The sequence below is a fragment of the Monopterus albus genome, unplaced genomic scaffold (genome assembly GCF_001952655.1).
Source record: "Monopterus albus unplaced genomic scaffold, M_albus_1.0 scaffold1.1, whole genome shotgun sequence".
In the NCBI taxonomy this organism is placed as follows: Eukaryota; Metazoa; Chordata; class Actinopteri; order Synbranchiformes; family Synbranchidae; genus Monopterus; species Monopterus albus.
This window is the reverse complement of record NW_018127881.1, coordinates 1262300-1272855: the sequence shown is the minus strand read 5'-3', so window position 1 is coordinate 1272855 and position 10556 is coordinate 1262300. Positions and strand designations below refer to the sequence as shown.

The window sequence follows — 10556 nt, the reverse complement described above, 5'->3', positions numbered from 1 at the left end:
TGACAACAATATTAACCTTCTGTGCTATCCTTCAGAAAATGAGACTCCCACAAAAGGCGCTGAGAATCGTTTACTTGAGGCTGAACGCCGAGTTTTTTTTGACTTTTTCAAGAAATGGATGAAATCTATTTTTAAAAAGTACACAGTCTTACAGCAAATAAATGTGAATTTTTTATTGAAAGATATATTCAGCCCATATGCATCACACAATTAAATAAGAACATATTAAATAGTTTAAAACTCTGAGATAAGTCTATTTTACTCATTATAAATATAACTTCAGGTCTTCAAATATTTTTTCAATAATTCATTCTCTAAAAAAAAAGAAGATGGTTGTGACACTGGCATTATACCATATATATTTGTATGTACTTCTATAATGATCTTTTTGTTAGAAGTAGATTTCTGCAATAAAAAGGTTGTATAGTCCAACAAAGCAGTCATGCTTTGGTGGTTTTGTCATAGTTGTTGAATGTAGGCTAATTAACTAGGATCTAAAGAAACTGTCAAGTTGAATAATTTTATGCAGCTTGAAAGTGTTTAGTGAAGTTATGATTTTTGTCATGACTTTATAAGGGTTCACATAAAGTCTAACGGACAGGAAGACCACTGCTAACAAAACGTATTTTAAATTGGTCAGTCAGGAAAAGTAGGCCAATACTTTCAGATTTCCCTCTGACAGATTTTAATTCCAGACTCGAAAATGAATAATAACAAGATATTTGAATTGTTCTGAAATGGTTTTGGCAGGACTGTATAGTTCTACCTGCTTTCAGATTTCACTTCTTCCTCCTTTAACTTGAGCAAAGGACGCTCCGAGTCCTTCCCACCCTTGAATTCACCATGTCAGTTCATTTTATCTGACGTGATAATCTCTTCTTCATTTGATTTAATGACTTGATGCTTTTCTTCTTCGCTTGTCTCTATAGTTCAGCCTTTAAACCATCACGGTTAATGTTTAAAAAGGCAGTTAACTGTACTTAAGAATATTGGAAACAGAGGGAGGTTTTGAAAACAGACCAATAAAATCTCTGATGGAAGCCACAGACTCAGTCAGCTTAATCTTTGTGATTTATTTGGCGTGGGTCGAGGTTACACGTTCTTTTGTTATTTTTCCCTTCAAAGGGGAAACCGGAAATTGCCTAGTCGATGTTTCACTTTTTATTTACGGTTCTCCTATAGAAATGTGTCTAACAGCATTAAATTCACATTACGTCTAAGTCTGTTATCCCCAGGAGAAACCCTGCTGGACTCTGTGAGATATTGTTAAGGGTTCTCTTTTGCCTCAAACTCTCAGTGGGAAAAAAATAACGCCAGTGAAACTGAAATGATGTCCATATGGTGATTGATGAGCAACCCATTCATGCATTTATCTCGAAAAATTATTCGACACTCTCTGCATCGGGAGGTGGGATGTCCTTTTTATCCACCAATCTCCATCTATTTTCCTCCATCCTCGGGTTGTTATTGCTTCTTAGCGAGTCTTCAAAAAGTCCAGAGCCTGTAATTGGGGGGCGGGCTCCCCCTGCCTCAAAACACTTCCCCGCGTTAGAGCCCAACTTCTCCCAAAGCGTCCCGGGACTCAGAGCCGCGCTCCTTCCACGCCCTCAGCTTCCTTAGGATTTGTTTCTCAGGGATGGCCGCATCTATTCTGGAGGTAGGGAATGTAATTGTAAGTAAATTTGTTACTTCTTCTTTTTCCGTCATACACACTTGTTGAATTTCCAGCTAGAGTTTATAATAAAGTCGTGCAGTTGTAAGTGGAACTGGGGAAACATGACCCTGGAGTTCAAATTGAATCTGGCGTCTGAAAGATAATAAGCTATATGACTGACTATAAAACTATTCTGTAACAGGATAATGAAAAGTATACATTTGCATTAATGAAGAAAGACCTGAAGTCTTTATGGGAAGTGATTAAAAGCAGCGTCCGGTTAAGCTGCTTATTGCAGAGTTTAGCTCAGTACCGTGACCCATTAATACTCACATTTTATCCTCTGTTCATCTTTGTGTACACTCGGGATTTACATTTCCTCTTGGCATATTCATTCTATATTAATTCCAAGAGCAAGTAGAATATTATAAACATTTAATAACGTATTTTCTCACATGGTTGCAAAAGCTTTACTGTTGTCAGTGGCGGGTGAAGCTAGAAATTAAGATAGCGAACAGGGACTGTGGGATTAATCCACCCATCCAATATCTATACCTCTTATCCTGAAGAGGGTTGCGCGCAGTGCTGGAGCCAATCCCAGCTGATACTGGGCGAGAGGCGGGGTGCACTGTGGACAGGTCGCCAGTCTGTCACAGGGCTGACACTGCAGGAGCTATAAAATATCTTTAAAAGTCTGTGATGAAACATAATTAACCTGAAAACAGGAACTATCAAACAGATGCAAAGGGCTGACACCAGGGTTTGTTGTAAAGAACGACTCAAACTCTTTGAGTGGAAAGTCAGTCTGCATGGAAAGACCAGGGTTTATGGGAGGTGATCATTTGTGAGATGATTTCTTTCTGTAAATTTTTAAACTTACATAAAAAGGTGTCCACCTACAGTGAAAAAGTTTACTTTCTTAACATATTTATTCACAGTTATCAGAAGTGGCTTACAGTGATTTCACAAGAGATAAAGACAGAGGCTTACAAACTACAAAGCCACTATTAGTGTAGAAACACCACAAGGTTCTATAGAAGGGTATTACTGTGATGTTTAATATAAAGATATTCACCCATACAGTGAGTAGCAAAGCCAGCACCTCTGATGTGGCTATGGTGTTATTTATCTGTCACATGGAAACGGAAATATTAGAATAAAAAAGTACTGCACAGAATAAGGGAAATTCCTTCAGTTGTGTGTTTCAGTCAATTATCTCAAGAATTAGTGGACTTCAAAGGTGTTTTGAAATGTTTTGTTTCCTGAAAAGAACATTTTGAATGTTTACAGGAAACGCATGGCAAAAATTGACAACTGACTTGATCACAAATACAGACAATGGTTACATCTAAATCTGTCAGGATATAAAGAGGACAATGGTGAGGCCGCTGTAACACAATGTATCATGCTTGGTGACCACTAAAAAAAAAGTTTGACAAACTATCTGTCTGCTATAACTGAGACACAATCACAGAGTGCAGTGCCAAGATGCTTGAGTATGTAATGTATGTTAATGTGCATGTACGTTGGCTTGTAGGCTGTGTTTTAAGTGAAACATAAGAGCAAGGGAATTTGTCCTTTGCTGAAAAGAGCACAAGCATAAACACTGACTGCTTTAAATTGCCCTGACCACTTTGAAAGCAGAGAGAGCAGGAAAAGCCACCAGGGGCAGTCAGACATACGTTTTTTATTAGAGTTGACACTGACAGAAGTAGCAAGTAGCAAGCAGCCATTTCCTGCAGACAGTCTCATTTTCTCCCTTGTCTCCTCCTGCCCAGGAAGACGCACGCTATGGCTCCAGTCCCCTGGCTATGTTAACTGCTACCTGTAACAAGTTTGGCAGCACCAGCCCTGTCAGGGATTCAGCTACACCTGCTAAGACCGGCAGCAGCACTCCGATAAAGAAGCCCTACACCATGACCTCCGACCTTCAGACAGCTAAGAACGGGCGGACCACAGATGGCACTGGCCTGGCAGACTCCTATACTGGCTCCTTCACTACAGCTGGAGGAGGAGGTGGTGGTGGGCTGCTTACCCCGACTGGAAGCCCCCCTCATTCAGTTGGAGGCTACACTACAGAATATAACCCTTTCTCCCACTCCTTCCAGACCTCAGTCTCCCAGGACCCATCTCTTTTAGTGTCCAAGGCCCATGCTACAGCTGACTGTCTCACCAGTGTCTATACCTCACTGGATATGACTCATCCCTATGGCTCCTGGTATAAAGCTGGTATCCACTCTGGCATTACTGCGGCTCCAGCTAATGCTACATCCTCCTGGTGGGACGTCCACCCCAACTCCAATTGGCTGTCAGCAACACAGTCACAGGCAGATGGAAGTCTCCAAACCTCCCTACAGCCTGTAGCACCACAGGCCTCCCTTAGCCCACAGCTGCCCAGTTACAGCACCGACTTTACCCCCCTCAACCCAGCTCCTTACCCTTCTGTGGGACTAGGCTCCTCCTCACACCTGCTCCAGTCTTCCCAGCACATGTTACCCCAGGACATGTACAAGCCCAAGCCTGTGCCAAATGCAGGGCTGATTGAGAGTCCCATGGGCTTAAAGCCAGCGAGGGGTTCAGGGGGCTACAGCGGAGGGGCTACACCTGCTAGATCCTCATGTGACTGCCCCAACTGCCAGGAGCTGGAGAGGCTGGGAGCCTCTGCTGCATCCCTGAGGAAGAAGCCGGTCCACAGCTGCCACATCCCAGGGTGTGGTAAGGTTTATGGTAAGGCCTCCCACCTCAAAGCCCACCTGCGCTGGCACACCGGCGAGAGGCCCTTTGTTTGCAACTGGCTGTTCTGCGGGAAGCGTTTCACTCGCTCGGACGAATTGGAGAGGCACGTGCGCACCCACACTAGGGAAAAGAAGTTCACCTGTCTTCTGTGCAACAAGCGTTTTACACGTAGTGACCACCTCTCAAAGCACCAGAAGACCCACGCAGATTCTGCAATGCAAGGGAAAGCTGTAGCTGCGGAGGGAGACACAGACCCTCGGAGTGAAGAGACCGTAGAGCTCAGCAGCACCAGCGCTGTACCCGCCAATCCTGTCACTGACCAAATCACCAATGGAGATGAGAAGAGTGGCACACCTAATGGAGTGGAGAACAGCAGTGGACTGTTGGAGATTTGACTTCTTTAAGTCTTCTTTTCAGTACTATACTCAGACATGGAGGGTTAGTTTTTATGGGAGAAATTACACATTTTTGATGAATAAAGACTGTATTTTGTTTCAACATATATGAAGGACACTAGATCGAGGTTTAAAAGACTTGATATGATAAATGACTGTGGATGTCGATGGTAGAAATCACTTCATTTTCTCTGGACCCCACACACACATATACACAAAATGAGAAGGCCTGCAAACAAACCAAAGCACAAATGACTGCAGGCACATGATGAAGACAAATATAACTTTGTGTATTGCATGTGCACATACACATGCGCAAAGATAACTGTAGGCAAATGTGCATATATAATGCACACATGCATGCAAGTGGACACACAGACATACAACTACACACGTTCATGCACACGTTTTGTAGCCTACACACAATTTTTGCCTTTCAAATGAGACAAACCACTGGGGAAGTTTAATCTGCAAGAGCAAAAGGAAAAGAGCTTTGAAGCCACAAAAGGAAAGTAGTTATAGTTCGAGACTTATGGTTAGCTGATGGAGCATTGCATGCCTAGAGAAAAATCTGATTTACAGCTGTACTTTAATACTTCACTATTCTTGAAACAATCTACAGTCTTACTAACCGCTTTTTGTTGCCAGAGACATTTTGATGTAAAATGTTTTGCATTTTACTTTTGTTTGCTGTTTGCTTCATACTATGCCTAATTTAATTTCATATTTACATAAATAATCTAATTTATGTCTTAAATTATACATGTGGAAGATCATCTTGCACCCTGCAGGAAATATAATGCCTGAAAAAACAAATGCAAGATGGTTGAAGATAACCAAAAGGAAACTAAAATGCATTAAATTAAGATTTTTTTTTTCTTATTTATTAGTTAGTTATAATGTGGATTTTGGGGCTATGTTTTTAAAGATTTATTTATAGATCTTGAAGTCAGATGTGTGTGTAAACTATTTCTATATCATCTTTTAATTGTGAAGTCTTCCACACCTGGCAAACTAATGATTAAAAAGGGGGTTTTTTTTGTACATACTATATATTTACAGCAGTTATAGATATTGTTTAGGTGTGTTATTTTTCTACTTTTTTATGTATTTGCCATATGTTGTCCCACAGTGAAAAAGATGTCTATGTTGCTTCAGTTAAACGAAACACAAATGAAAGATCTTAATTTGTTGTTCATAATGTTGCTCATTAATGAGAATTAAACTAACAGTGTTTGCTATAAGATACTGTAAATAGTGATAAAACATGAAACCTTGAAAAAGGAATACATGTTGTAAGAGTTATGGTGTGAAACCATGACAGTTTTGGTGCTTTTAAAAGTAAAGATATTTCAAAAGCATTTTTCTCCCTGGTGTTATTGGTACGCAAGGACATTCAAATATGTCAGCTTGACTTTAAGATGCAGAAAATAAAAATGAAAAGCAGCTGTTGACAGGACATGAAACTCACTCCTACACGCTGCATCCCCTCCTCTCTTCACTCACTGTCATTCATATCTTGTTGTATTTCCACCGCACCATGGCCGAGCAAATAGTTTCATTATCTTTTGCAGCACAAACACTGAAGTGAAGTCTTAACTCTACACAATGACCCCTTTTCAGAGAGCCACTGTAGTTACACTCAAGACAATTACTCCACTTTCCAGCTTGAGAGGAGTAATTACTGAGAGCGATGGTCCAGTGGAGTCAGGAGAGAGGAGAAGAGGGGATTAGGACAGAGAAGTTGTGGTTGTATTGTTTATTGAGGGAGGTGGTCAAACAAAGGACCCCATTTAGGGCAGGAATCAGGATGAAAGACATGATGTGGAGATACAAATGTAGAAAAGAAGCTGGGCTGACCATCAAGTGCATTTTCCTGACTGTCAAAAATCTCCAGTCAAAATCTGCAAGAAATGTCCCAGCAAATAGCGCTCGTGTCTTTCTGTCAGGTCATTCAGGCTATACTGCAGACTAATAAAAATACCTGAGGTGGGCGGACTACCCACTCTGCAATAAAAGAGAGATAGCCTCAGGAAAGATTAAATCAAGCCTGCAACAGATGTGCTGTGTTCTATAGAAGTGCTAGAGAAATAGTTATGAGAGTTTGTATAATGTTAACAACCACGCTGTTAACAGGTGATGTTTTTAAACAAATGATAAGCATGTAAAAATATTTAGAGATATATTCAAATCTTTCCACACACACCAGTGAAAATCACATTACCTAACCAGTCATAAAGCTTTAGAAAAAAGTGATATTTAAAAATAAGGTTATTCATCAGACCAGTGAAGACCTGTACGGCTGGAACCCCCCTGAAGTAACAGTTACACTTCTCAGGCTGCATGGTTTTAATTTAGGGCTTCTAATGAGCTGTAGTTGAGGTCAATTTATATAAAACGTCCTGAGGCCGACTCTGTCATCAGGGACCAAAATGTTTATGGCGGTCTGAAGTGGGCGCACGGTCGAGTCCACAACATAAAAGGCAAGCAGGGAGAATGAGGTATGGGTAGGGTGTGTCAGGCGAGCAAGTGAGGGTGGGGGGGTTTAGAAGATGGTCAGTGGCTTTTAAAACCTCTGCTGTTACTGGTATTTTCTGCATTTTTAAAATACACTCCCTCAGCAGTGGTGGTGGCACGCTGTAGCCTTAACTTTATTTTTACTTCTTTTATTTAGAAAGCCAGGAAACATTAAGTGTTGCTTCAAATACATTCATAAAAAGAAAATATACATGCAGTGACACAGCAGCAAAAGCAGAAGCTGGACAATCTGTTCCATATGGTTTGCCCACTTGTGTCCCCGTTCTCCGTTTACTAAATCAAATCACTGCAGACTTAATAGGACTAAAAAGGTTATTCGAGAGAATCCCATCATACAGCCCATTTCCAACTTAACAAGCACAAAGAAACAATTTTAAAACAGTCACTCGACCAGTGTTTAGTTAAGTCATAAGACTTAATGAGTTATATATACTTAGACTTAGTGAATTTCAAATTTATGAGACACTGAGATTCCAGCGCTTTAAAATGAGAGACTGACTCATCAAGGTGAGTTGAACAAAATGCTAATGAACCTCCTTTTCCTGCTATTATCTGGTCCTGACTGAGTAGTCAAGTAAAACAATGGACTGTGCTCTGACATAGCCACGGGCACGAGGGCCTACTACTCCCTGCCTGTGTGTGGAGGGTGGGGGGATTGTGGGAGGCATTAGGCAGGACAAAAGCACAGGTGTCTGCAGGTGTGACTGGGTTTCTGTAGCAGAGCAGAGGGAGAAAGGAAAAAGAATCTCAGTACGCCCACAGGCTCAGAGGCAAAGAGGAAAGGTAAACTAACCTGAGTGAACCATAACATGACCTGCAGAGCAGAAGAGGTCAAGCTACATAAAACAGGGGGTAAAGAGGAACACACAACAGATAAGAAAGGGCAAGAGGTAAAAAGGTCAAGCTATCTTGCAGATGTACTATGCTAAGCCTACTTTGCTTATCATTTAAAGCCAGCGTTTACATGTCAGGAGAGGAAGCAGCACCATGTTACAAAGAAGTACAAAAGATGTGCCTCAGTCATTCCTCGAGTGCTTTTGTTCATTTATGAAGTATATTGTGCCACTGACCTTTGAGTCCAGCTGATGCAACAATGCTGTATTTTGTTTGCACCTCTTCCTGTCTCTCCTCACTGCACTATACGAGTCATTATTAGACTGGTGTTGGTTAGACCACCCTCTCTTTTGCCAAAATGGACAGCAGTTGGCATGCCATGCACCATCAGACTTGTTCTTTATATTTCCTATCCTAATCAAACAGTGTCATCAGCCTTTTCAAGTCTGAGAACTACCTTTAAAATTTAAAGGGAGTCCTCACTTGCTGCCCAGCCCATTAAATGCACCACTAAATGAGGCTATTTTGTTTATAGGCACTGTGGGAGGGTTGTGGGTGACTTTGTGCCCCTTTAAAAAGATAATATGCTTCCCATTTAATGGCCTCCACATGACAAATTGCTTCCAGGGGAAAATTAAGTTAAGAAAATTGTATGTCTGACACATAGACATATCCACTCTACTCAAGATGTTTGACATCCTAAATTCAATTATATGCAGCAGTAGGTGCAGTTAGGATTTTCTGATAAACCACATTTGTCAACGAGGCCTGAATAAAGTGCATGCTTGTTCTTTATCTCAAGTATTTCTCATCATTTAACATGAATTTGAAAATTCATTTCACATATGGGGAATCACTTATTGATTATTTGATTTCAGCCTCACTGGAAAGTTTGTTCATTAACAAGTGGAGCAGCCCTTTATCTCTTAGAGATGGTCAGAAAAGCCTTTAGAAATTTAATGGCCCATTATAATCTAATACCCTTACAGATATCTGGCGATAAACTGTTCTTTCCTACTTACTATCCTGATGTTATTCTGACTTACATACAGCCCATTTTTGTTTGCTAAATTCAAGCCACTAAATACTTCACTAGAACGTTTAAAGTGAAGAAGAAATGCCAGAGAACACCCGATCAGGGAGATCTGCCACTAAATGTACAGCGGTACAGTAAGTGAGAAAAGACAAGGCAGCCAAATGGCAAATGAATCGGGGTTTGGATCAACTGAATGAGGAAACTAAGTCAAGGAATAAGAGCCAGAGCGGAAGGAGAGAGAGAGAGTGATACAGACACAGTGAGAGAGTTAAACTGCAGAAAGAGAACTGAGTGATTTGGGTTGGAAGCAGGAGCAGGGAGCCAGGGCTGGCAGGGTTCTGGTGGAGGAGTGTGGTGGTTCAGAAGTCCTCCAGCGCGAGGCGCCAGTGTGTCCGGCGGGGGCCCTGACCATGAGCTGCCTCACCCCCCGAGAGCCTCGGCCACAAACCCCCTCTCCCCCTTCACCACCAGCACCGCCACCCATCCAACCCAAAACCCACTGGCAAGCAGCGCTTCACTGAAGCTGCTGCTGCTGCTGCATGTTTATTTAATATTCTGAAGAAATTGAAATATCTTTGTGGGTTAACACACATGCATACACAGTTACATATCACTCACCCGCGCACACATAGCCATGCACACATACATTCACACACACACTATCACCACAATATATAAATAAATAAAGTAGAGTAATAATGTTCTCTTGATCTGTGGCCAAGAATAGAGTTTGAGAAAATCTTTTTCAAATGGTGTTTTCAGAAGCGTAGACGGAGGAGCGTGAATGTCTGACACTGCATGTTGCCTGAGCATGTCCCAGACTGACTCCCACAGAGGAGAGAGAGAGAGAGACAAAATTAACAAAGTGGTTAACAAACAAGGAATGGTTCCCATGTGACATGAACAGAGTAACTTTGATAAATAAATAAAGACAAATATTTAAATCTGTTGGTGGATTTAATGTTTCATCAAACATGGATGGAGCTGATTTTATGAAAAACTAAGCTGACATGTTAAACAATTTAGCAACTCTGAGTGTGTGGTCTGTAAATGAGGACATGTATATGAGGTGTTTGTGAACTGTTAAATGAACAAATGTGCATGCCATCCTTTCTCTGTGTGTGCGCGTAGTCATGCACGAGTGCACACACGCACAGATCCATAATGAGCTTCTGATCATTACAAAGCAATTCCTTCAGACAGAAATCCCTTAAACAGCCTCGGTTTTGGGCTTCATGCTATCCCCCTTCTGTCTCCTCTCTCCTCAACAGCCACCAACCACTGCTGCTGCCAAAAATAACACAGGAGCGCCACTCGAACCCGCGCCTCACCACAGCACAGCTCGGCCGCAGGAGAGGGATCA

The 10556-nt window shown here is 41.6% G+C and overlaps 1 protein-coding gene across 2 annotated transcripts; it reads left to right on the top strand.

Annotated features, from left to right (window-relative positions):
- The first annotated feature begins 1532 nt into the window (after positions 1–1532).
- On the top strand, positions 1533–5429 carry sp7 (Sp7 transcription factor). Of its 2 annotated transcripts, none has more exons than XM_020604822.1 (2): positions 1533–1657; positions 3433–5429. In XM_020604822.1, the coding sequence occupies exons 1-2, from the start codon at positions 1637–1639 to the stop codon at positions 4783–4785; spliced, it is 1374 nt and encodes a 457-aa protein (XP_020460478.1). In that variant the 5' UTR covers positions 1533–1636; the 3' UTR covers positions 4786–5429. The 2 variants fall into 2 exon arrangements, with proteins under 2 accessions (XP_020460478.1, XP_020459669.1); XM_020604013.1 differs by having other exon boundaries at positions 1533–1672.
- The last annotated feature ends 5127 nt before the right edge of the window (positions 5430–10556 follow it).